This window comes from Notechis scutatus, chromosome 1 (genome assembly GCF_049901735.1).
Source record: "Notechis scutatus isolate UNSWTSFEM ecotype Mainland chromosome 1, rNotScu1.2, whole genome shotgun sequence".
Lineage (NCBI taxonomy): Eukaryota > Metazoa > Chordata > Lepidosauria > Squamata > Elapidae > Notechis > Notechis scutatus.
Genome location: NC_142009.1, coordinates 68,561,245 through 68,589,122, shown reverse-complemented (window position 1 = coordinate 68,589,122; position 27,878 = coordinate 68,561,245). Strand labels below are relative to the sequence as shown.

The following is a 27,878-nucleotide window of genomic DNA, read 5'->3' as shown; positions in this document are numbered from 1 at the left end:
GACACCACATTTTGTACAGCATAAAAATACCCCAGCTCCATGAATGGGAAAAAACATCATCGCGAAATATCACGTGATGGCAACCTGACGCCACGAGTTTGACACCCGTGATGTAAGAGAACTATTTCCATTGCATTTTAGGCACACCAAAGAGGCTAAATAAATGGTGACCAGCAGGAAATAGGGCTGATGGCCCAAAGTAAGTGTGATCTCTTCCAGTTCTTCATTCTGGCATTTGATCAAGACTTTCTCAGGGAATCTCATTAACTGTGTTAATGAACAAAAGGCCAATTAAATGGTTTCACATTTCCAGCTCGTGTCTGCTTTATCATGCCCTAAGGATAGGCTCTTGTGATGCAAACAAGGTTTTCAGAATTGTCCTACCTTACATGAAGTTTGGAAGGAAAATGATATACCTTGTGGAATTTTGTAAGTGAACTCTCCAGGCTTTCTTAGCTGACGTAGAAGGAAATCACTGTGGATATTGATTCCCATGCCAGACAAAAACAATAAAAGACCTAAAGAAAAAAAATGAGTTGGATAGTACAAGTATTTGATTTAGAGACTTTATTCAAACAAATATTTCACTGGCTTTATTGTTTGCCACTGAGAAAATCTACTTCCTATTTTTTGTGAAAAGTATGTAGAAGAGATATCTCAAGAGCAATTCCAATCAGGACCATGGAAGAGTCTTTCTTCAGGCTTGCCTTGTGGCAATTAAAATGGTAAAACATGCTTATTTCTCAGCCCTGTGCTGGCTGGCTGACTTGATCTCTCCTAGTTGGGAGGGACCAAGGAGATCCCTATACAGCAGGGGTGGGGAACGATGGCCCTTTTATGACTTGTAGACTCCCAGCATGGCTGACTCAGGAATTCTGGGAGCTGAAGTTCACACATCATAAAGTCTTGGTTCCTCACCTCTGCTATACAGGATCATCAGGACGATTATTCTCAGCATTCAATAGGGTGTTTTTGACTTTTTCTAAAGTGGCTTACAAGTTAAAGCAAAATTATGTATAAAAGTCACACATAGTATTCTATAAATTTTTCATTACAAATGTATCAACTATTTATAATAATTAAATAAATGCAATAAAATATTGAATATAAAAGAATGCGTTGGGCAGATGTCTGATAGAAACATACTCCCAAAAACAATAGTATGAGTGCGCAAAATTGTTTTATTTTGCTCAGTTTCACATTTCTCATTTTTCAGATCTTAAGTTCATTTTGTCTGCTTGCTGCATAACTTTGCAAAACTTTCCACATTAAAAAATGTTCATTAGAAAGCTTATTGTTTTCCCTAATATGGTACATATTTGGGCAAATTATTCTGAGTAGTGAACTCAGAAAAATGCTAGTTCTATATCCAACTGTAATTGGATCCACAAGCATAGATTTTAAAAGTACTAATTCCTTTTAAACATCATTTCTTTCTTCCATTCAAGAGATAAAGCCCTTTCTATAGTAGCCTGAAATATGATCAGAATCCCCTCTGATAATTATTACCATGAGTACAGAATTTATTTGGTATCTTTGTTCAATTAGTATAAAATTGTAGCAGGAAAACAAGTTTTATGAGGATTTTTTTTTAAATTCTCCTTTTGTTTTTCTGCCTTAAGATTTTCACAGGTACTATGCCCTCCACCCCTCCCAATGTTGGCAGAGTTTGGATGAACAGGATAGTAGACATATGACCCATCACACATCATAGACAATACCTGACAAAAATCGTATGTCTTTACACCAATCATCTGGGTATTCAGCACAATAAACCATGTAGTATCCTTGAAGGAAGCCATTATAGAAGCAGAACAGTGCACTAAAAAACGTAATCTTCAATGGGAAAGGTCTGCCTCTTTGCAAGAATGAATAAATGAATGTCCTGAGGTACACCAGGAAAGAAAGGAAAAAAAAAACAGAAAAAGTAATGTTAAACCTTGGATTTATAACAGATTCAAGATCTCAAATAATCTTACATGTTGCCAAATATTCTGTTTTCAGTAGCACCTTAAAAATATTTACATTGTCACTTGGAGAATGAGTCTGTGCTATCAGATGAAGTATACAGCAACCCACCCTCATCACAAAAATCCCTAATAAAAATAATCATACAAATAAAATGTTTGAAACACTTTTTAAGCACAGAGCATCATGTATGCAAAATAGTTTCCTCCTTTTCCAGAGAAATCTGCTACCCCAGTGAAATGTTTTGTTTTAAGCACTGTAATCCAAAAGGATTGTTGAGAATGGATTGAATCAGGGCTTGGTACTCTCTCCTTTATTATTTAACATCTGTTTTAGGGGTGTCAAACTTGATTTCATTGAGGGCTGCATAAAGGTTGTATTTGACCTCGGGGGAGGGCTAGGGTGGCATGGCTGGGGTGGGTGTGGCCAGGTAGGCGTAGCCAGCTCAACATCACTTATGTTGGGGGCACCTGTGGTACTAAAATAGGACTTCCCTCCCTCACTCTCATCATAAACTTCCTTCCTACCTTCTTTCATTCCTTCCTTCCTTCCTTTTTCTTTTTCCTTCCATCTTCATTCTCCTTTCTTCTTCCTTGCTCTCTTTCCTTATTTTTTCTTCCTTGCCTCTTCCCATCTGTCCTTTTTTTTCTTTTTCTTTCCTCCTTCTCCTTTCCTGTCCCTTCTTGCATGCTTAAATTTCTCCTTTTGTTTTTGTTTTTTTTAGTTTGTTTTGCTAGCCCTCTGCCAGTGAAAATGGAGCCCGGGCATGCGCCCCCAAGCTCTGTTTTCGCTGGCAGAGGCACTGCAGGGCGGTCCTTTGCTGTTTTTAGGGTGGCCCCACAGGCCAGATCTAAGCACCCCACAGGCTGGATCTGGCCCTTGGGCCTTCAGTTTGATACTTCTGATCTATATGAAGCCATCTCCATGCATGTCAATCTGAATGATACTGTCTCTGTTTTCTCATGATGCCTGAATGCTGTAGGTATCTGGATTAAGGACAACAGACTTAGCCAGGCAAGACTGAGTGGTTTTGGGTGCATGGAGCCTTAGGATCCAAGTGTTTGTCATCCTTAGTTCTGGACTAAGGTTTTGCACTATCCTGTTCAGACCCAGTGTGCAGCCTAGGGTTTCTTCTGGGCTCAAGTCTCCTGCTTGAAGAGGCAGGCATGACCAGGAGAGCTTTTGCATAGCTCTGGTTTGTGCACCAGTTGCGACCTTTTCTGGATCATGACTCCCTATGCTCAGTTTTGGTCTCCAAAATATAAAAAAGATGTTGCAAGTCTAGAAAGAATTCAAAGAAGAGCAACAAAGATGATTAGGGGACTGGAGGCAAAAACATAGAAAGAACATTAGCTAGAATTGGGTATGTCTAATTTAATGAAAAGAAGGACTAGGGGTGACATGATAACAGTGTTCCAATATCTCAGGGATTGCAACAAAGAGAGAGTAAAGCTATTCTCCAAAGCATCTGAAACAATGGATGGAAACTAATCAAGGAGAGAAGGAACCAAGAACTAAGGAGAAATTTCCTGTCAGAATAGGATTTCCTGCCTGAACAGAGAGTTGGACTAGATGACCAAGGTCCCCTCCAACTCTGTTATTCTGTATTCAGTTATTCAAGCCCTTTGTCATCTTTTGCTTAGGCTACTACATTGCGCTCTACATGGGACTACCTTTGAAATCCATTTGGAAGCTTCAGCTTGTGCAAAGTACAGCAGCGAGACCAGTCTTTGGGACCCCTTTTACACTTCTGCTCCACAAACTTCACTGGCTACCACTCTGCTTCTGAGAGCGGTTCAAGGTGTTGGCTATGATCTTTAGGACAGAGGGTTTATGATTGCAATTTTATCTGTTCTAGTACACATAACTTAGGGAGCAGGGTTGATATTCAGCAGGTTCTGACCAGTTCTGGAGAACCGGTAGCGTACATTTTGAGTAGTTCGGAGAACTGGCAAATACCACCTCTGACTGGACAGTTTACAGTCTCCTTCCCTTGCCACGCTCACCAAGCCACGCCCACAGAACCAGTAGTAAAAATTTTTGAATCCCACCACTGTTAGGGAGTCTATAATAACTAAATGTGTGTGTGTGTGTGTGTGTGTGTGTGTGTGTGTGTAAACAAATGAGCATTCATCAGGAGATTTACCAATCCTAGATGAGATTCCTAGAGAGAGTTCTTCATTCCTAATAGTTTTGCCTTCAACTACCATTTTTTTTCATGTCTTCTGATGTCATTATGCAACCTACAGATAAGTTTTAACATTTTTTTTAACTTTTCACAGACTATATTTCATTGATGGGCCAATCTGTTCCCCAAGGCCATCAAGAAACGCTAAGTTTGTTTTATCTGATCTCAGTTTGCATTCAGATAATTAGATAAAGCGGTATAAACAAATAGAAGTAAAACAAAAAGGCACTAGAGGTTTCTGTGAGAGCAAATACTGAAAGCTCAACAAAACACATTCTATTGCAGCATAGGAAAATTGAAAGGAGTTCTAATAGCCTCCATCGTGCTTAGTTAAAATGCTGCACAATGCTAATTTGAAAAATGAACATATTTCTGGAGTAATTTAGAAAATGTGTGCTTAAAAAATCTTTGAGAAATTTAATAACTATATGCACAATAAAAATATTTATATAAAAGATCTGTGTTTTAGAATTAGAATTAAGTTAGAATAAAGTTAAAATTTGTCTTTTTTTTTTTTTAAAAAAAGCTCACTATAAACATTGGGAAGAACATGATGGACCAGAATTGGATAGTAAAACAGAACAGATTTATATTGATCCATGCATTGATCTATGCATGACTCATTCCAAGTTATTCACAAACTATAATATCAACTTGTTCTAAACGAAGCTCATTAGATAACTCCAGCAAAAATACAGCAAAAGCCATTTGCATCTTATCATACATATTAAGCAGTGAATTAAACAAGTGCTGGTTGTTTTTATTAACTTAGCAATCAGGACAAAAAGCCCCATTTTAGGCAATTATGCAGGCCTTTCAGGGACAAGGAAAGCACATTGTGCATTTAAAATTAACAGCCAACATATCTGTTAAAATAGGGTACATTCGAGCATAGTTTCAAGTGTTAATGCCGATTCAATTCTCTAATCAGATATAGAATATTTATGAACGCTAGCATTAATCAGATCATTTTCACCAACTACTTTTAAAAAATCTACTTTGACAATTATTTTTAACAGTTTATTTATTTAAGTATGAATCAGATTTGCACTGATCCTGTCATTGTTACCCATAGATTCACTCTGATACGTTTTCAGAACGTCTTTTCTCTGAAACCTGGAATAAATATAGCTCCTCTAGTGTTGTTTCTGCCTAACTACTGTCATATAAAAAAAGGAAGTACACCTCATGAAAGTTTGTTTTTCTTTTTTAACATACACTGTGGACAAATCAACAAATTAATTTCATTCACACAGTAAATAAAAATAAAGATGGACTTCCGGTTTGTCGGCTTCGGAGGCGGTGGGGTTTCGCGATCTCTGCGATCCCCGCTGCACTAGCCGCGCTTGGTTCCTCCGACCCAGACGGGTCCGGAGGATAAGGTTGCCCCGTAGAGGCAACCGAAGATAGGGAGGATCCGGACAAGGGGTTGGGGTATTCGCAGACCCCTTCCCCACCCGGCACAACCTCCTTTTCTCAAGTCGGTCCAGCGGCGGTCAGCAATGGCCGCCACAAAGAAGTCAGCAACCGGATAAGATCGTGCTGGAGGAAGAAGGAGAAATTTTTGAAGCGAAAGTTATTTTGGCTGAACTGGGATTAGAGGATATATTTAACATCCTGAAATCTGAGATTTGGTTTTTTGTTTGAAAGATACTTTGTTTCCAGAAGAGTTTGGCAAGCGGCGAGTGAAAGTGTTTCAAGTGAAAGTTTACTCTCCTTCCACATGGAATTAACGAATGAATGCTGAAAATACTACTATTCTATAAAAGGTAAAAATCTAAAGCTTCTGGTTATAAATGGGAAGGGAGAGGACAAAAGGAAAATTTATACTAAGATTCTGTTGAAGGAGATGCCTGGAAGATTTTAGAGATTGGAAGTTACTGCAATAAGAACTTAAAATACAGACTGGCTTTCTTTTTCTCCCTTTGCAACTGATTTTAACCCAGGAAGAAGGGAAGAACTTTGTGCTTTGTTTGGATTGTTTGGTGACTTTGGGACTTTGGGACTTGCTTTAAGCTTGGAAATATCTTTGGCTGTTTTAAGAAAAAGAAGAAGAGGATTTACAATGATTTTATCTGCTGATGAACTGAGAGAGGAATATGGCAAAATAAAGAAAGATGATGTGGGGCAAATTTTTTGCTTTTTAGAAATGGCGCTTGCTACTTATCAGCAAATACAACAATTGATGGAAGAAGATGAAGAAGAAGAAGCCATCTTTAATGAACCCACAGAGGTGCTTAAGAAAGAAAGAAGAAAGAAAGGGGGAAAAAAGGATATAAGACTTAAACAAATATTTAAGAAAGAAGAAAACAAGATGCAAAATCAATATGAGGTTAGAAAGCAAAAGGGAAGAGAAATACAACAGAGAGGGGAAGTTAAGGGGGGTAAAAAGACCAGATGGGATAAGACAGGGAGGAAGAAGGGGGAAAAAGGCCACGAGGGTATTAAACAAGATGTGAAAAAGAAATGGTTTTTTAGGGATAAAGGGTAATATAATTTGGTTTTAAAAGGATTCTGCAAGGTATATATGATAGTATTGTAGTATTTGTATTAAAAATAAAAAATTATAACTTTATAAGATCTGAGTAAAGACTAAAATATTAAAAGTTTAATAATGGTAGAATTTAAGATTTAATAAAATAAGGTTTGAAATATTTAGTTTAAATGTAGAGCTTAATTGATTATTGCGTGGATGTTAGTATGAATATATTATTGTGATACTTGCTTTTGAAATAGATAATTGAAATGTTATGAGATTTAATGTTTGATGATATATTTAATTATGTTATGGATTCACTATTTTTTTCTTTTTTCTTTTGTAAGTAGTATGTACTAAGCAGAATCAGATAGGGAATTTGGAGTTACCTTAAATGTTAATTTAGAGGTGCGATGGAAAGGCATCATACTTTGATTTGTGATTTCAGGAGAAATTTTTTTATTTTACTATGGGGAATGAAATATATAGATAATTGGAAATAATGGACAAAGGATAGAAATATAATGATTTAAATTAAGTTAATAAACAAAATAGAATTAAGAAGAGAGGAAAGAAGAGGGGAGAAGCTACAAAGAAATTACAGAATGGTAATTAAGATAGGTAATGGCATATAAGATGAACATGAATTTAATTGAAGTCCATACAAAGAGTGGTAATCCGGGGCCAAGCTACTTTTTTGAAAAAGAAGTTTTACTTTATGTGTTTTGTGTGTTTCTGTTTATGTGAGAGCTGGTAAAACCTTGGAGGAAAGCGGGAGGAGAATAATTGTAAACAAGACAGAGGGAAATATGAATATGATGATTAAATTCAATGAGAAGAAATATTAAAATCACATTGTATAAAATATTGTATTATCTGCCTTGTAAAAATTTACAAGGGAAAGAGGTTTAATGTGTACAAGGTTTATGTTTTGTTTGTCTTCAAAAGCTAATAACTTGTTTTAAAAAAAATAAAAAATAAAGATGATATAACTAAACAAAAAAATATCCTGTGAACATTTGCAATCATTTATTCAATAAAAAGTGAACAAGCTGTTTCTTTCTATTGAAAAAGCAAGCATGCCGTTGGCTGTAATATTTGGTCTTATCTTCTTTGGTAGAAACAACTTTTTTAAAAAAGTTTTTTATTTATTTTGACAACAAACATTGACAAATACAAACATTGACAAATACAAATAAAACCATCTTTCCATTGTTCACTGTGTTGTTTGGTACATATCTTTTGTGCACTATATCAACAGTCTTTCCCTTCTAAATTAAAATTAAAATTCATATTATATAGATCAACTATGCATATTATATTATATTATTGTTAACTCCTTATTAGACTTTAATTATAAGTTCACGTCATCCTTTACGAGTAAATCTCAACTTTTACAAAATCTAGTTCATAATATCATTCATTTCATTGTAGTCAGTTATAACATATCATTCAATTGTCTTATCTTTACTATTATGTTGTATTTATATTATAGTGTATTTTATTTCGCTATTTTCTTATCTAGCCATTGATAAATAAATCCCAAATTTTGTAATCTTCTTGCTCTCTAATTGCTAATGTCAATTTACTCATTTCTGCACATTCCATTATTTTCTTAATCACCTCTTCTATCACAATTTTTTTACTTTTCCAGTTTTTAGCAAATACAATTCTAGCTGCTGTTAAAAATTTATAATCAGATATGTCAATTTCCTACTGTATCCTTCAGGTAAGATACCCAATAAAAATATCTCTGGTTTCAAGTCTACATGCTGTTTTGTCATTTTTTCCAACCTTGTATGAATTTTAGTCCAGTTTCTTTTGGCTTCCACACATGTCCACCACATATGATAATATGATCCAGATATCTGATGACACTTCCAACATTTCTCCGATTTATTCTTGAACATCCTTTCTATTCTTGCCAGGGGTGAATGCCACCTATAAAACATCTTATACAAATTCTCTTTATATGCTATTGACATTGTTATTTTATAGTTTCGAGACCATAATTTCTGCCATTTCTCTAAGTCTATCCCATATCCAAAATTTTTCCCCATGTGCTGTTGGGCTATCTGCTTATAACCTATACATGGGAATGTTCATTCTTGGAAAGTTCTACCAAACTTTCTCCCTCCTCCATCTACTTTCCAGCTAGACTTATTCTACTAGTCTTTTTCTATTTATTAGTTTGAGATATATATTAGTTTACAATCTGGCAGACAATTGAAAATTGCCCTTCTTTTCTTGCCACAAAATATCCCTTACTATTTTTCTAGAAAATAAACACATGAAATTTTATGAAGATAGATCAGTTTGTTCCTGTTGCTTTAATGTGTCCCATATATCAGCTCAAAGGATGAAAGATGTGCCAGAATGACTTAGCCAGACTTGATACTTCAAAAAGCTAGTTGCTGGAATACTGCAGAAAGTTCTAAGATTTATTATGTGGTTTTAATTATGAGGAGAACAGAAAGGACTTCTTGCATATTAAAATGGAGTTTTAATCCTCATGCAACAGGACTCACAATTAAAGTTTGTGACATTCCTATAAACAGAAAGACCACATGTGATTTATGAACATATATACTAAAATGTTTACAAATGGACAAATGAAAAGAATATAGAAATGAAGTCCAACTTTTAAGAAACAGAATTTTTGCATTCTGGGACTTTAATTCTTTAATTAATTAATAATTAGTTTACATTTTGAAGATTTCCTCTGCAAACATGAAGCAGGATATATGAGGAAAAGATTCTTGATTTTAAAATCCTATTATTGTAAGATATGGAATAAAATTGACTCAAGTAGATCCTATTATTTTATCTGTTTTAGCATACTTTACTGGTAACCTGTGTTCAGGTGAAATGTATGGTTTCATCACTGATGATTTCAAGAAAGCACCCAGCTACCAGTCGATAATAGGACTTTGTAAAAGAGATAAGTGATATACTATCACTTGTACTTTAAACTTGGTACTGTAGGAATTCTGTACCCATTTAGATATTGAAAGTACACTAGCCAAGTTATTTGCTCATGGCTCCCATTTAGAGTGAATGTCATGAAACGATATTTTCTAACTTAGTGCACTTCAGATGTGTTGATGTGCTCCAAAGTCCAATCAATCTGAGGCTAGAAGGTTAATTAAGTCAGCTTCAAATTTCTTTCTGTTGAAGAAGAATGCAACAAATATGAATTTACTTTTAAATTTTCACTTTCTTACTTTCACATAAACATGAAAAGAATTGATTTGTTATCTTAAGTGTCCCTTGAGGTCATACTTAGCCTTGAGCATGCACTTATTTTCTTTCATTATGGAGCTTTCAGAAACAATTTTGGGAGAGTTAAATCAATCTGACAATCTGACAAATAGGGAATGCATCAGGATCCATTCTTACACTTGCACAATTCTTGCCAAAATAAAGTATCCTATCCCACCCTACGCTATCCTACCTATTCCATGATGCTGCAGATATGCTGTATATATGACTGTTTTGTAACCATATATTCCACTGTCCATTCCTATATTTATCTTATTTATATTTCTCCTTATTACTTGGTGATTTATCTCAGAAGGAACTGCAGAAATTATGTGAGAATTTTAAATATTCTATTATGAACTATGGAAACTGGCAATTTGCAAACAACATTATTTTAGCAGAAAGTAAGTAAAGCAGTTACAAAGGAATACCCCCACTCCCATATTAGAATGGACTTCTAAAGAATGTTGAGAAGGTCATAGTAACCTAGTTAAAGTAGTAATACTAGTAGAAAGAGCAAAGCTATGGTTAGAATATTATTCTAACTGGGGTTTGTACATTCTTAATAACTTTAAGCCATAATATAGCTTAATTCTGTTCAGCTTCTTATGAGTCCTAAATACAGCACTTCTTTGCTTGGAATTCTGGACACTAAATTCAGCTTAATAGTACAAGTGAGACCTCCAGGACAATGCACAGCATGCAAATTAACAAGAGAAAGAAAACAAATACTGTAACTCTAGTGACTACCTTCCATGCCACTGATACATGAATCTCATTTTAATTATTGGGCACTAATTACTCTTCTCTCTGCTTGAAAGCACTGCACAAGAAAAAAATAAAGACCTTGTTGAGGATCCAAACTTTGTCAAGGACCTTGGAGTACTCATCTCAAATTATCTAAGTGCTAGAGCTCACTGTAACTACATAGCCAAAAAGGCATTCATCCACAAAACCTTTAATTAATAGAAGCCAAAGATGTTTCAATGTGCTGGCAAAGATGCTGGCAAAGATGTTTCAATGTGGAAAAGGGCCTCTAAACTAGGCCTCATTTCAATCTGATGCATCAGGTCTCTCTCTCTCTCTCTCTCTCTCTCTCTCCCCCTCCCCCCTCCATCCCTCCATGCCCCCTTCTTTGTCCCTTTTTCTTTCTTTCCCTTTTCTCTTTCTTTTCCTCCTTCTCTCTTTTCTCTCTCTCTCTTTCCCTCTCCCAGGCTCACCCCATTGATTTGGTGTACCGCTCCGCTCGGACTTGCTTGGGCAGGTCCCTCCAGTGCAGCGGGCTCAATGGGGTGGACCTGTGGGGCCGGCACCTAGAACGCAGCAGTGCCGGCACGTTTGAAAAGTAGAGCAAAGCCAGAGGTCGGTAATTTTTGCTGCAAAGAATCACAAAAGCTTCTGGGTTGTGCACAAGAATGGACACACATATCAATGCAATTCAGCAACATAAAATAAAGAAATACAAATAAAACAAATCAACAAGAATCGGCAATCATCTCTGGTTAGATTCTATTCACCCTAACCCTAACCTTTTGCCAATTCTAGTCCAATGACCTGCTCCAGCAGGGTTGGAAGGGAGTATGTGTATATGTGTGTGCATGGCTGTCAAAACTCCAAAAACAGGTCAAGTAGTTCTGGGGAGGCCAGTCATAAATTAGAACACTTGCTAAGCAACTGGCCATTAAGTGAGGTCCACTTGTATTTGTTTTGCCAGTCACCAAACTACTTTCACCCAGTCACGTGACCAGCAAGCCACACCACCAGTCGTGTGACCAGCAAACCATGCCCGCCCAGTCATGTGACCAGCAAGCCACACCCACCCAATCACGGGACCAGCAAATCACACCCTCAAATTAGTCCATGCCCACAGAAATTTGAATCCTGCCCCTGGGTGGGGGGCATTGAGGATGAATTTGTAGCACCAAGGGGGCGGTGGACTGAAAAAGTTTGGGAACCACTGTTCTAGACCTAGAACTACGCCACCTCCGGTCCGATCTAAATATAGTATATTAAATCATACATTGCAATGTCCTACCTACAAATGAATACTTCAGCTTCAATCATAACAATACAAGAGCAAACAATAGATACAAACTCAAGGTTAACCGCACCAAACTTGACTGCAGAAGTTTGTTTACTTCAGCAACAGAGTGGTCAATGTTTGAAATATTCTACCTGACTCTGTGGTTTCTTCCCCAAACCCCCAAAAACTTTAATCTTAGACTGTCTACTATTGACCTCACCCCCTTCCTAAGAGGCCTGTAGGGGGGGTGCATAAGCGCACCAATCGGACCTACTGTCCCTGTCCTATTGTTTTTTATTTTCTTATATGTACCCATGTATTCATAACTATGTTTATCTTGTAAGCAATTGACAAATCAAGTAAAATATAAATGTAAAACATTTACATGTAAAAGGTGTCCTACTCACAGAGGCAACAAGCCCCATATACTGTATTACCTGACTCTTCTTGATAATTGTTGTGGTTCACCGGCAGCAGGTGTGGACAGCTGAGGTCTCTGAGAGCGAAGACTCAGACGAAGGGCCTGCGTGTGATGCAGGGATGGAGCCAGGGCTATCAGAGAATGGGGTGCTGCCTTCGGAGCTTGTGGAGTCTGGCAGCAGTGATGCAGAGGACCCCGAGGAACCTGTGCCCAGTCCGCACACACGTAAGCAGGGCTGCTCCAAGAAAAGAGCAGCTGCAGCAGCACGGACGACCCAGGAGTAAGGCTGCAAGCTGATGGCCCCTCCCATAAGGGATAAAAGCCAGCCCCCAGGAGTTGGGTTCTTTGCAGGAAGCAAAGTTCTTGCACTTCAAGTTCTCGTGGATGTTCGGTTTATCCCGGTTTGTTTTTGGAGACTTTTGCCTTTGAATATTTCCTTGCATTTATGTTCTTGGCAGCCCTGCACAGCCTTTACGGGGCTTGCTCTTATCTGGGACAATTAGTTTTAATAGCAGTTTGCTGTGAATGAACAGAATTCACAGAGACGCATTTAAAAGATTTTGCTTTTATCTATGTTTTGTGTTTGTTTGATTTGAACAAGGCTTGGGTCAGAACAATAATGTGGATGTCAAAATAGAGCCCTTTAGGAAGGGAAGCCATAAATGCTGAGAGATTGGGTAGAAATGCAAATGCATTGCAAAGTATCATTGCCAAGGATGACTCTTCTACTTTGGAGGGGAGGAAGGGTTTGACACTGCTGATAATACATTCTGTAACTGTGAGAGGGACCTTGGAGTCCTAGTGGATGATCATATGAACATGAGTCAGCAGTGTGTGGCAGCCGGAAAAGCTAATACAATCCTCGGTGGTATAAACAGAGGCATAGAATTAAAATCATGTGTTAGTACCACTTTATAAAACCTTAGTAAAACCACATCTGGAATACTGCATTCAGGTTTGGTCACCACATTACAAAAAAAATGTTGAGACTTTGGAAAAAGTGTAAAGAAGAGCACTAAGAGGATTAAATAGATTAGAAGACTAAAACATATGAAGAACAATTGCAAGATTTGGTTTTGGCTAGTCTAGAGAAAAGAAGGCCTGGGGGCGTGGGGGACATGATAGCAGTGTTCCAGTATTTGAGAGTCTGCCACAAAGAGGTGGGGGTCAATTTATCAGCCTGAATGAATGAGACTAATGGACACGCGGTGTGTTTCTGAAATGGAGACTGATGTAATAGATCAGAATATGGCAGTGTCCTAGAGAGAGGGGAGGCAAGGAGCATTAAGAAACTTCCTAACAGTGAGGACAATTAACCAGTGGAACAGGTTGCCTTCAGAAGTTGTAGGTGCTTCATCGCTGGAGGTTTTTAAGTAGAGACTGGACAGTCACTTGTCTGAAATGTTATAGGATCTCCTGGTTGAGCAGGGGGCTGGACTAGAAGACCTCCAAGGTCCCTTGCAGTTCTATTCTGATTCATTGATTCATTCATGAGCACATTTACAATGTAGGATTGTAAATGGAGTCATGAATGTATTGCCAGCAGTATCTACAAAATAGCCACAACACAATACTCAGTGCCAGCTGGATTAATCATGTTAAGTCGCGGGAATGAGACTCAGGACACCAGCATGATTCCAATCTGTTTTACTTCCGTATAGGACTGAGCGCCGAAGAAACCGCGGCAGCCCTTGTTATAGTCGGGCTGCTTGCGGCTGTGGCCAGTGACGGCTCTTCAAAATTCCCGCCGCCATGGACTGACCAATTGCAGGTAAGTATGCTAATACATAACACCCCTCCCCACCTGGTCCGGTCCAACCAATATGAGCCTCACCTACTGTACATAATCACGTAGGTAGGCGGGGCTTTTATGGGTCCGACTGGACCTGCGCAACTCAGTCGCGGGTTGGCCTCTGGACTGTTTGGATGGATCTGTTGTTCCTTCCGTCCATCTTCTTGGAAGCTCCTGGCTGGTTGAGTCGGCCCGGCCACTCCCACCAGGGACTGCTTTTCCGCTATCCTTCTGGACCTGTTCCTGTCTCCCCGACCTGCCTTCTTCCCTGGCCTCAGGTACGTGTTTGCGTTTCCCGACTGGGGCTAGTGTTAGTAGTGGTTGTTGCGTAGTTGTCAGGTTTTCTTCTGTTATTTCTCTTGTTCGTGGAGGGTCTCCCCCTCCCTTTCTACTTGTGTTTTGTCTGTTTGAGGGGTCCCCCCCTCTTCTCTGGTTGTGTTTTGTTTGCTTGAGGGGTCTACCCCTTCCCTGTATTTGTTTTGTTTGCTTGAGGGGTCTCCCCCCTCTTCCGTGGGTCTGTTTAGGTTTCCCTTCATGGCTCTAGCTCTGAGCTGGTCTATGTGTCTCCTCCAGCTCCTCCCATCCCCAGTGTCTACCCTGTATGAACGGGGTCCGGTTATCTGGGTCACTTTTGCTGGTATCCACAATGGTTCCCCCATGAGGTTTTTTGCGTATACTGGGTCCCCTGTTTGAAATGTGCAGCAATTACTGTAGGAGTCTGCTGGTTTTTCTGGGCTATATGTGGGGTGTAGTCTGTCTAGGTGTGATCTTAGTTTCCTCCCCATGAGTAACTCTGCTGGACTTTTATTTGTTGTGGCACTGGGTGTCATGTGCTGAATGCTTAGTAGCTTATCTATCTTTTCTTGTGTGTCCCCAGGCCCCAGCTTTTGTAATGTTTCCTTTGTGTAACGTACCATGCGTTCCGCCCATCCGTTCATGGCTGGGTGTCCCGGCGCTGTCAGTGCGTGCCTTATCCTATGTTGTGCTAAAAACTCCTCAAATGTTGTTGCCGTGAATTGTGGCCCGTTGTCAGATACAATTAGATCTGGCAATCCATGTGTTGCAAAAAGTTTCCTGAGCTGTCTAATGACGCCTTCTGTTGTGGTGGAATGCATGATGCTTATCTCTAGCCATTTGGAGTAAGCGTCTACGACTATTAAAATGTATGTCCTTTGGTTGGGCCTGCAAAATCAATGTGTAGCCTTGACCATAGTCTCCTAGGTGTTTCCCATTCATGTTTTGGTGCTGTGGGGGGTGTTGGCTTAGATTCCTGGCAGCGTTTACATGTTGCCACCCAGTCCCCTATTTCCTTATCCATCCCTGGCCACCATACATAACTTCTTGCCAGGGATTTCATTTTTACAATACCCGGGTGTCCCTCATGTAACAATTCAAGTATGTGTTTCCTTAAAACGTCCGGTATGACCACCCAATCCCCCCATAGTACGCACCCCTTTAGCATTGAGAGTTCTGTTCGTCTATTCCGGAACGGTTTGGTGGTCTCGTCGCTCTCAGTTTCTGGCCATCCTTTTCCTACCCAATTTAAAATCCGCGCCAGGGTTTTGTCTCTAGCTGTTTCCCTAGCAATGTCTGCTGCCGTCACGGGTAGGTTTTCTAATGTCTCTATTTGTAGTGTCGATGTGGTTGGTGCTGGAATGTCTTCTATGTCAGGTAGAGGGCAATGGCTAAGGGCGTCAGCATGATTTATGTCTTTTCCGGGTTGGTAGGTCAGTTTGTAGTTATAGGCAGCCAGGAATTCCGACCACCTTGTCATTTGTGGTGATAATATATTGAGTGTAGCTTTGTTTTCTGCGATTATGCCCAGGAGTGGCTTGTGGTCTGTGATTAGTGTGAAGATTCTCCCGTAGATATATTCGTGGAAATGTTTTATTCCAGTGACAGCTGTCAATGCCTCTTTGTCTAGTTGACTGTAGTTCTGCTCCGGCTTTGACAGAGTCTTTGAATAGAAGGCTATTGGTCCTTCTTTCCCATCGGGTAGTACGTGGTTGAGTACAGCACCAACGACAAAAGGTGATGCATCGCAGTTTAGTGTTAATGGAAGTGTTTCACTGTATTGTATTAGTACATTGTCTGATGTGATCAAGTTTTTAATCTCCTGGAAGGCTGTTTCTTCTTGTTGCCCCCAGGACCAGGTTGCTTTCTTGTCAAACAATCTGTGTAGTGGTTCTGCAATGGTTGCTTTCTGCGGTAGGAATATATTATAAAAGTTAATGAGTCCTATGAAAGCTTGTAGATCGGTTTTATTTGTGGGTCTGGGGGCTTCCTTGATTGCTCTGACTTTATTTTCAGTGGGGTGGATTCCTTCACTGTCTATAAGGTATCCTAGGAATTCAACTTTGCTGGTGGCTAATTGGCACTTTCCCTTTTTTACTTTTAGTCCTGCCTCCTTGAATTTGCCTAGGACTTCCCTTAGGCGGTCACGTAGTTGTTCTTTGTTCCTGGCGGATACCAGGACATCATCAAAGTATGGTACCACCCCTTTTATCCCTTGCAATAGGCATTCCATTAAGCTTTGGAACATCCCTGGGGCGATGCTGACACCAAATTGTAGCCTGTTGCATTTGAATGCCCCCCTATGCGTCACAATTGTCTGGGCTTCCGCTGTTTCGGGGTCAACGGGCAACTGTTGGTATGCCTGTGCGAGGACTAGTTTCATGAAGATTTCCGCCCCCCCAGGGAATGTAATAGATGCTGTACCACTGGAACCGGGTATGCGCTTTGTTGGAGCGCGCGGTTAAGGGTTGCTTTGTAGTCCCCGCAGATGCACACCGACCCATCTGGTTTAATTGGTGTAACAACTGGGGTTTCCCATTTAGCGTGATCAATTGGTTATAGTGCAAAAGGAACCCGCCTCACTTTTAGTCTTATGCAGGCTATATTTGGGTTTAGACTAAAGGAAATTTGGGACCCCAGTACTTGCCCAGTTCTCCATTGAATACATCTCAGAATTCTTCCATCAGGTCATCTTTCCATTCTGTTTCTGTTATGCTGTTTATCCCTGTGACCTCGATTCCTAATGGTGCAAACCATTCGAGTCCCAATAGGCTGGGTCGATTCTGGTCGACTATGGTTAATGGAAGAATTCTGGTGTATTTTTTGAATGTTACCTTGAATTTTCTGGTACCTACTATGGGGATTTTGTTCCCCTGGTAGTCTTTCAGTGTTAGTGTTTGTTTTTCAAGTTCTTCCTGGCTCATGTCTGGTTTCAGTCTTTTTATGGTGTCCCACGATACCACTGACAAGTATTAGCCTGAATCAACTTCCATCCAGCACAGCTGGCCTTCTATGGTGACCTGGACATATACTTTCTTGGCATTTGTTGTGTTGGAGTGTCCAATGGTCACCATCTGGTGTGTTTCTTCCTTTCCATTACTTGTTTCTTTCCCTTGCCTGCTTCTGTTGTCTTGGTTCCAACGGCTCCCTGTTTGTCTTTCTCTCTCTCGGGGGGCTGTTCCATCTTTGTCTAGGGCCATAGTTCTTTCTTGCTCAGTATGCCCTAGCAATATGTCCCTGCCGTTCACAGTGTTTGCAGATGGCATCTAGGAAATGACTCGGAGTGTGCATGGTTCCCCTCGCAACCGGAAAAACGAAAGTCTCTCCTTTTTCCATTCGGGTTCTTTCTGCCCTGTTCTGCCTGGAGTTGATTTACCCCTTCTTCTTCATCATCGTCTTCTGATGGGGACTCGATGTCCTCGTGGTGGGTTGTGGTGGTATTTTTTGGGGTCTCCGGTGTTGCTTTGTTGATCTTCCGCATGGCGGCCGCCGATTTCTGCATAGCTTCTGCTGCGGTAGCTTCCTCTATCTCTTCTTTTAGTGTTATTTTGGGTTTTGTTAATAATTGGCCCTGGAGTGTAAGGTCTCTCAGTCCTAGGACCACTCGGTCCCTCATGGCTTCATCCAAGTTTAGGAATTCACATGCTCCAGCGATGTCCCGCAGCATTGCAATGAAATCGCCAATGCTCTCACCTTCTTTTTGGTCGCATCGATAAACTTCATGTCTTTTGATTAGGCAGGAAACGGTTGGTGTGTAGTGAGCTCTCAGTAATTTTTCCAGGTCTGGCCAGGCCATTGTTTTCACGTCAATGGGTGCTGCTAACGCTTTGGCTCAGGACACCAGCATGATTCCAATTTGTTTCACTTCTGTATAGGACTGAGCGCCGAAGAAACCGCGGCAGCCCTTGTTATAGTCGGGCTGCTCGCGGCTGTGGCCAGTGATGGCTCTTCAAAATTCCTGCCCTCATGGACCGACCAATTGCAGGTAAGTATGCTAATACATAACACATGTCATCTTCTGTCAATGCAGACTTGCACTTTTAGAATGCTTTGGAAGGAGATACAGCATTGGTGGTGGCAATCAAGCAATTAGCAACATTCTCCAGCACAAGCATGAAGCCAAAACAAAAGATGTATATGCAGCTCTTACTGGCATTATTAGACCAATATTTTTCAAACTTGGCAACTGGAAAATGTGTGGACTTCAATTGCCAAAATTCTTCAACTATTAGACTGGCCAGTAGGGTGGCTGAGGAATAATGAAAGTTGATGTGCACATATCTTCAAGCTCCCATTTTTAAGAAACACTGTAGATCAGGGCTGTTAAACTCCTGGCCCATGGGCCAGATGCATCACACACTGGCCACACCCAGGCGGGTGTAGCAATATGTCCCAATATGGCATGTGATGCCCCCAAGACGACATGAGTTTGACACCCCTGCTGTAGACTGACACAGCCACAACAACTCTGAAGTCAGTGTACTAGTTGGCCAACACCTGTATTTGTCTTTTAATACAGATACTCAACTTTCAAGAGTTCACTCAAAGTTACAATGGCACTGAAAAAATGACTTATGCCCCTTTTTTCACACTTACGATAATTGCAGCACTCCCATGGTCACATGGTGAAAATTCAGCCACTTGGCAACTGACTCATATTTATGACGGCTGCAATATCCCAGGGTGGTATGATCACTTTTTGCAGCCTTCTGACAAACAAATGCCAAATGAATTTCCTGCTGATTGTCTTTCGTCAGTTCATTAACTGTTCTCAAATGAAATTCATAGGTTGCTGTGATTCCCTTTTGCAACCTTCTGACAAGCTAACTCAATGGGAAGACTAGATAACAAGTGTATTTGTTATGTATTGTAGATAATTATCAGTTGAAGGGTTAAATCTGGTCTTGGAGCTGGAAAAATACTCTCTCCTGATTGGTTGTTGGCTGATTAGTTCCCTCTAAAAGGAGCTATGTCAGCCAGGGTTTTTTTTTAAGTTGCCTCACAGGCAGTATGGAATTTTATTTATTTATTTTATTTATTTATTTGATTTGTCAATTGTTTACAAGATAATAAGTACAAGTGTATACATAGTTGTGAATATATGAAATGGGTACATATAAGAAAAATAAAAGAATAAGAGAAACAATAGGACAGGGACGGTAGGCACGTTGGTGCGCTTATGCACGCCCCCTACAGACCTCTTAGGAAAGGGGTGAGGTCAATAGTAGACAGTCTAAGGTTGAAGTTTTTGGGAATAAAGTTTTTGGGGAATAAAGAGCTATTGTAAATCACTCTGGCCTCACTTAACAGTATTACTAACTTAACAACTGCAGTGATTCACTTAACAAAGGTGGCCAGAAAGGTCGTAAAATGGGGCAAAATGTCTCACTTAGCAACATAAATTTTGGGCTCAATTGTGGTCCGAAGTCGAGGACTGTGTTTATCCCAGTTTAGGTAGCACGTCAGAAATACTTTCAGTGTTCTCCTTCCTGGGAACTGTAGATTGAAATGTGGCTCTTTCTCACAGCTGCAGGCAAACAAGTTTATGGCAAACAATCAGATAATAGCAGAGAAATGGACAATCGAGGAGGAAGCCTGTAGTTAACCACAAAGGGAAGGAGAATGGGGCTTGAACATCCGGAAGCCCAAAGGCAGGCTTTGAAAAAAAAAAAATAGAGTGGAAAAAGGGTGGAAAGAGAACTTTGCTGTTGTGGTTATTCCTGTACACAATGTAACTTCAACCCAAAAAACAAAGTATACATACCAACTAATAAATAAAATAACACCATGTAATAAAATCTTTCTCAAAAAAAAAAAAAAAATCGAGAAGTTTGCTATTGAGCAATATCTGGCTAATCCTCACCAAATTTCCAAAGCCTCAAACACGGAAAAATGACAGATATTTGCTAAGGAATATTTGCCATATTCCTTTCCCCAAAAGAAATTTTGTCCAAGCAGAAAAGGCGTAGACCTGCCCCCGCCCCCACACACACACTTGACAGGTTGTTTCTGTGGATGGCATTGAACTTTGAGATCACAGGGAAGGTATCATAAACTATTCAATTTCACGTGGTTTTGCTGTATTAACAGTAATCCAGTGCAGGCAGGATTAAATACATAATGTGAGGCAATTTCATGTGTTGGCATATTCTGTTTCTGGTCCTGGGAGAGAAGAAAGGAAGGAATATCACTGCTGCTGTGTGGATGAGACCCAGAAGAACCTCAAAAGCAATGTTTCTTATCCTTGATAACTTTAGGATGTATGGATTTCAACTCCCCAAATTCCCCAGCCAGAGGAAAGTCCACACATCTTAAAGTTACCAAGATTGAGAAGCGCTGCTCTAAAGCGACTTTACTCCATTCTCAATTACTTTCCGATCCCAGAGAATTGGGTGAAATAGAACAAGCAAGCCACAAATCATGTATTGTAGTAGAGAGTCATTCTCATTAAATTAACCCTTTAGCATTCTTTGATTGTATCCCTTCTTACACTAGGCCATTTTTGTTAAATATATATTTTACATAACTTTATAAATTTGAATCCTGTATCTTTCAATACTATGATTTTAACTTTAAAAAGCCGGCACAAATGTCATATTGTTATATAGCTGAATATAAGCTGTGCCTTCCCAAATCAATTTTAAATGCTAACTATATTTGTTTTAATATTTTTATGAAGATTAAAGCGTTAATAAAATTGAAATCACCTTTAATCTGCTTAATGAAATTATGTAACATGACATTTACACAGTGCCTTTGGCACACACATTAGAGGTTTTACTTTACTTGCCCTTTCAAAGTAACTATATTGGAGATATAACCAATCCAATCCAATCATTGACTTTCAAGAAAGGCAAATTCCAAGTGAGTGTTATATATAATATAGCCTTAAAGTAGTAGTTACAATTCTTCTGCAAGGCTATTACAACTGCTGCAGTAACATACAGTACTTTGGAAGCAGGTGCCGCTGAATCAGACAGAGTAAAGGATTGGAATAGCCCTTCAAGACTGTCTTCTATCTAGTCCGTCCTTCTGCCTATAGGTAATCACTTTCACAACAGTAGCAGAACCAATAGGATTTGGTGCAAACAGACACTCATGAATAAATCTACAAATGGGATTAATACAAATCTTGATAGTTTCACCTCCCCTCCTTCAACTCCCACAAATTCTAGAACTAGAAAACCTTGAATTACGCCGTCTTCGGTCTGATCTAAGCATGGTATATAAAATCATACATTGCAATGTCCTACCTTTCAATGAATACTTCAGCTTCAACCATAACAACACAAGAGCACACAATAGATACAAACTCAAAGTAAACCGCACCAAACTTGATTGCAGGAAATACGACTTCAGCAATAGAGTGGTCAATGTCTGGAATACTCTACCCGACTCTGTAGTTTCTTCCCCAAACCCCCAAAACTTTAACCTTAAACTGTCTACTATTGACCTCACCCCTTTCCTAAGAGGTCTGTAGGGGGCGTGCATAAGCGCACCAACGTGCCTACCGTCCCTGTCCTATTGTTTCTCTTATTCTTCTTTTATTTTTCTTATATGTACCCATTTCATGTATTCACAACTATGTATACACTTATACTTATTATCTTGTAAACAATTGGCAAATCAAATCAAATAAATAAATAAATAAATAAATAAATAAAACCTAGAGGCAGTTTCTAGGTAAGAATTGTGGGAATTGTAGTCCACATTCTTGCAGGATACATTGGGGTTGGCTATCCTTCACAGGAAATTAGTTGGGACTTTTTTTTTCAAGAAACGTATATTTTTATTTTTAGACTTTTAATTTAAGAGTAAAAAATATAAAAAAATAAAATATTTTTAAAAAGAGTTTAAAGGATTTAGGAAGGCAGCAGATGAGACTCTGGAAAGGCACCGGACATAAAAGGTGAATGGTGTAAATTGTTCAATAAAGTGTTAGAAGTACAAAAACCAGTTTCTTGTGGTATTGAGATCTTAGTATCTCAGGGAAAGCAAGGTGTTCCATCAATAGCTTTAATATCTTCTTTCTTCCTCATTCCTTTTTAAAATAGAAACTGAACATTTATTGCAACAAATTGCAGCAGACAGAAAAGACTAAGATTTCTCAAGATAACATCTCTACATGTCTGGATATTTTTAGACTGCTCTCTTTAAAAAAAACAAAAAAACCCACATAAGAATTAAGGGTTGCAAAGCTTAAGCATTTCAGCTACTCAAGAATACTATTTGCAGGAACTGGGGATCCTATCCACTAAACCTGGCAGTGAAGTCACCAGGAATGAAGCTCGATTAGAAAATGTTACCTTATAAATAAACTTTTTATTGAAAATTCAGCGGGATTTACTTTGACTAAAACTTAAATCTCGGTACGCCATTTCAAAACAGCACTAGGTTAAACTGACCTCAAAATCTGAGTGTCTGTCTGTCTGTCTGTCTGTCTATCTTTATATATATCTGCGGGGAGAGTCAGTCCAAAAGAAGCGGAAAAGTTTAATTCTTTCCAAATAGGTCCCAACTTGGATCGCCACTCCAGAACAGAAGCGGAGGCTTCTTGAAGCTCTCCACCTTTCGTACTCGCGCAACGGGCACCTTAACCTGGGAAACTCAACCTACCCACCCACCCCCGGTCCCCCATAAAGGATCAGGATGTGTAAGAAGCGCCTTGCAGACTCGACGTCCCTACTGCCACCCCTCTACTCCGCGCGCCCCCAATACATAACTAGGCGAATTCGCCGCAGGCTTAGAAGAGCAAGCATAGAAGATCGGGCGCATCTGCTTAAAGAAGCGGCGCAGGGGGAGATCGGCGCGCTCGCCTCGCCTCGCCTCTCTTTCCAGCCCGACTTCCTCCCCACGCGGGGTACCTGTGGAAATAGTGGCCGCAGAACATGCCTCCCAGCAGCCTGCAGCCCAGCGGCGCGAAGCGTGGAGGGTCGCGCAGCGCCAGCAGAAGCGCTGGCACCAGGAAGGCGGGCAGCTCTTGGAGGAACCAGGCGCAGCCGGCCGGCAGGTGGGCGCAGCGCGGGGTCCTCGCGGCGTGGTTTTTGGCCGGGGTTGACTGCCGGGGTTCGTGCTTCCCGTAGCGAGTGGGCCGGTGACGAAAGAACAAGTGCAGCACCCCCAAAAGCACCAACAGGGCGCTCATGGCCATCACCAGGCTCGGCCAGCAGTGCATGGTCTCGAGTCCTGCCGAAAAGGCGCTCAGCCACGACGGAAGAGGTCGAGGAGAAACCTGCCATGGATTAGAACCGCCTCCCCCCCACCCCTCCAACTCCCAATGAAGGCAGGGCGAAGTGCGAAGAAAAGGAGGGGCTCGCCCGAGCCTGTGTCGTCCGAATCCGCCTCCCTTCCTCGCCTGGGCGTGCGACAATTTAAATCTGCCGGGGATTGAGAGAATGGGACCGCTCCCCCCGCTCCACACCCTCCCCCCTCCACCCCGCATTTCTCGCTCAGGTTTCAAGTTAGCGGGTGGACTTGGCGCCCTCTCGTTTGTAACCCGCTTTGTCCTGTGCGAAGGTTTCCCAACAATTTGGCGCCTTCTGGATTCAGGCTGAACTGCTGCACGGTCTTCAGGATTCCCAGCCCGGAGACCGAGTCAGCTGCATTCCGTTAGCGTGGGAGCTGAACCATCCCATCAGGTGTCGGCATCAGGTCGGAGGAGGTTGGGAGAAGGGAGGGAGGGAGGGAGAGAGAGGGAGGGAGGGAGAGAGAGAGAGGAGAGGAGGGGAGAGAGAGAGGGAGGGAGGGGAGAGAGGGAGGGAGGGGAGAGAGAGAGGGAGGGAGAGGGGAGAAGAGAGAGAGGGAGGGATAGAGAGGGAGGGAGGGAGGGGGGAGAGAGAGAGGGAGGGAGAGAGAGGGAGAGGGAGGGAGGGAGGGGGAGAGAGAGAGGGGAGGGAGAGAGAGAGGGAGGGAGAGGGAGGGAGGGAGGGAGGGAGAGAGGGGAGGGAGAAGAGAGGGAGGGGGGAGAGAGAGAGAGAGAGAAGGAGGGATAGAGAGGGAGGGAGGGGAGAGAGAGAGAGAGAGGGAGGGAGGGAGGTGGGGGACATGTTAAAGTTGTAATAATAAAGGCAAGCCACTCCCGAATCTCCTTGCTCTTGTGTTTTCTGCTCCATCCTTATCTCACTAGAGAATCCCACTGATTTTGGCAGATTTAGGCATTTCAGTCAATCAATCAGAATAGAGCTGGAAGGGACCTTAGAGGTCTTCTATCTAGTCCAACAACAAGCAGGAGACGGGATACCATTTCAGACAAGTGCACTGTTACAGAATCCTTTCATATTCACCTCTCTCTTTTGCTGACAGATTGATTATGTACCTTCAAGTCTTCCTAACATGTAGCGACCACGTATCTAGATTTTCTCCGTGATTTGATTTTTCAGGTCTTCTCAACTCATCACTACCGTTGCTTGAATCTGTCCACCTTGCTTACTGGTCTTCTTCCTCTTCTCTTTTTTCCCCACCTTTCCCAGCATAAAATAAAATGTGGAGATATGACAGCATCTTCCAAAGGGATCCTGGGACTCAAGGGGTTGAGTTTGGTGTCTGCTTAGTGTAGGTGGTTTTCCAGCCCAGGTGGTCCAGAGACCACTTTTTGTTACTTCTGAAGTTGGTTCTTGCTGACAGAAGTCAACTACCAGTAGAGTTGCAGGTGAACGCTCAGCACTCATAGCAGCCAAGTACAGTAGTTGCTATCATGCTCCTGCCACTTCTGAACCCAATTTAATAAAGATAAAAGGGTGGCCTGCAAATGTTTATTCGGAAATCAGTTTCTTCCAAAGTGACCCAGTCACTTTCTCTCATTCCATCCTTACAAGAATGTTGGTGTGCAGAATATAGGAGGAGGAAAGATTATTGAGTATGTTCTCTATCTTGCGTTACTTATAAAGTAATAAAAATGGGATTTTAAAAAAGTCTAATAAATAAATACATTCTCAGAAAGAGTTTTGTGATGCCTCTGGATTTCCTCGGCAAACATCTTGTATTTGCACTAGGGGATTTTTTTTTTTTTCTGCCCATAAAGTTATGCATTGTATCTGAAAGATTTATATGCAGCCATTATTTTGAAACATAAAGACTCTTCTCTTCGAATAAGGTTGGCACAAAATCCATAACAAAGTGCTTCAGTTGGCAAACAAACTATTAAATATTTCTTCACTTGTTGAAAGGGAAAGCTGAATTATTTCTGTTTTCTTAGACTTCTGCAAGGCTGGAATGATCTGGCTCTTCCCCCCGGGCACTGCTGCCAAGGGAGCTATTGGAGCTCTGATATGGGTGCAGGTCTACCTGTTATCGTTTAAGATATTTAGAAAGGGTTTTTCACTATTATTGGTATTTTTGTTATGCCATTTTTTTTTAATATCATGGATTCTATTGTTGCTTTTATTTGTTTGCCACCCAGAATTTTTTGGTAGATGGGCAGCCATATAAATATGTTAAATAAATACACATGGAACTTGTAAATAAGGTTTTAACCCATGAGGAAAGAATAGGATTATTCCACCTGACTTAGAGCACGTGATCTTCAATAGGAGATTATGTCAATACAGGTATGACAAAACTATTATTATTATGAACGTGGACAATCAGAGGATATGATCCTGCCTGAAATTGTTTTCTCTGCCAACAGGGTTTTTCCTAAATATAAGGAGAAGATTATCTTGACCCCTTCCGGCTCCACCTGCTTCTCCATCAAAAACCATAAAGGAGATAATGGCAAGGACTGAGGAAGGAATCATGAAGAGTGCTATTCTCTCCAAAAATAGGGTTGCTCTACCAAAACAGAAAGTTTCTGCGAGTAGAATAGAGTCATCTTAATTGTGGGTTGCAGGTTTTGGACCAGTCATTTTACAATAGATGCATGATTGATTTGGTAACTTTATGGCAGGGTCTATAACAATTCTCCACAGCCAATGAACCACGGTCAACTAACCACAGCTAATTTGCCACAGACAACTCACTGCGGGAAAAGAGTTACACTAATATCAAAAAAAAATGGTGGATTAGAATCATTAAAGAAAGGATGCAAAAGGAGGAACAGAATAAAATGCGAATGGCAAAAATAAAAATATGTTTTATTTATTTTAAATAATTATATAGAATTGTTACATTGTCCCGCAGTGAGTTGTGAGTTGGCCAGGGTCCTGCAGCGAGTAGGCTAAGATGAGTTGGCCATCGTGAGTTGGCTGCAGCAAGTTGTCCCATTCCTTTCTGTGGTAATGCCTGACTACTGGTGATGCCTCAACTGATTTGTTGTGCTTTCATTCCACCGATGACAATTCAGTGTCCAGTTCCTCCCACCAAAATGGACTCTTCTTTCACTAGCAAGCTTGAAAAAAGACTGCGAAGTAGGTTGTGGGTTCTGCATATGTTCTTGCAGTCGGAAGTAGCCATCACAATATAATGTTCCTCCACAATCACAGAGGAAACAAGATTGGTTATAGCTTAATCCTCAGTGACGAAGCCATAATATGGAAGGATGGGTGCTTTTATGTATTTCACTATTGCTTGATTATTTGAAAATCATAAATGTTAACACTTTAAAATCAGCATATATATTAAAGTTAAAAACTCCTGGCAGTATACCAGCGCCCATTGTTCTAAGCACTTGCCTACACTTGCCCAACAGGTGCCCAACTTTGTTTTCCTACCAGAAGATGGGAAAACAAAGCTAGGTAAATCCAACCAATCTCTCTCTTTTGACCTTGACCCAGAAAAGGTATGTAAAAACAGCCGCAGGTCAGTTTCTGTAACAGTATGGTGTTAAACAATGGAGTTAGTGCATAGCATGCCAAAAACAAAATTCAGCTGGTTTAAAAACTAACGGATGGTGTCTGCAAGAGCTGACCGTAAGAGCTCTAAATACTCACATTTCTATGTTAAGTTTAATGTAATGAGCATGAATATGTATATATATAAAAAATCCCCTATGTGTATCACAGCACGTACTGTATATTAATGAAGCCTGTCACCATTCTAAGTGTAGCTGCTTGACTATAATGATCTTATTGGACTGAAAGGAAGAAATTGGGGTGTGAATTATCTAGCCTGAGGACAGAAGTGTATGCAGGAAAGTGATTGGCCAGACGGAAGGAACAGTAAAATGAGTTTATGTCCTCAGTCAACCAGACTATATGACCTGAATACTGGACTTAGATAATTCTGTCTAGAAATCTATATTCAGTGAAAAGGTTTTCTGAGAAATCAGGACCACATTTTATCCTAAAGGTACATCTTTAAAACCATGTGAACATTATAGGTATTATGGAAAAACTAAAGAATTGATAGAGAAGTGTTGCCATTAGAGCACCTGGGAGTGTAGTTTTTGTAATGGCCTATTTTAAAATGCTCTGTCCACCATGCTTCTGAAGGTGGACAAGATACTTTGGTTAAGTTTCTCCACCTTAGTGTTGGATGTATGTCTCTTCTGGCTCGGAATGGGACAACTTTGCTCAGCCA

At 40.6% G+C, this 27,878-nt stretch overlaps 1 protein-coding gene and 1 long non-coding RNA gene across 2 annotated transcripts in view; both read right to left on the bottom strand.

Moving 5' to 3' along the window:
* Positions 1–23,679, bottom strand: part of SRD5A2 (steroid 5 alpha-reductase 2) — a 28,015-nt gene extending 4,336 nt beyond the window's left edge. The window contains exons 1-3 of the mRNA XM_087966947.1: positions 23,288–23,679; positions 1,722–1,885; positions 417–518 (exon numbers count right to left, since the gene is read on the bottom strand). Coding sequence (XP_087823073.1) covers positions 417–518; positions 1,722–1,885; positions 23,288–23,598 — 577 coding nt within the window. The 5' untranslated portion in view covers positions 23,599–23,679. The remainder of the gene's footprint in view (positions 1–416; positions 519–1,721; positions 1,886–23,287) is intronic.
* On the bottom strand, positions 21,127–22,464 carry LOC148132841 (uncharacterized). Its single transcript, XR_015749849.1, has 2 exons — positions 22,090–22,464; positions 21,127–21,594 (listed from the first exon to the last, which is right to left on the bottom strand). It is a non-coding gene; the product is annotated as an uncharacterized LOC148132841 (long non-coding RNA).
* Positions 23,680–27,878: the final 4,199 nt, after the last annotated feature.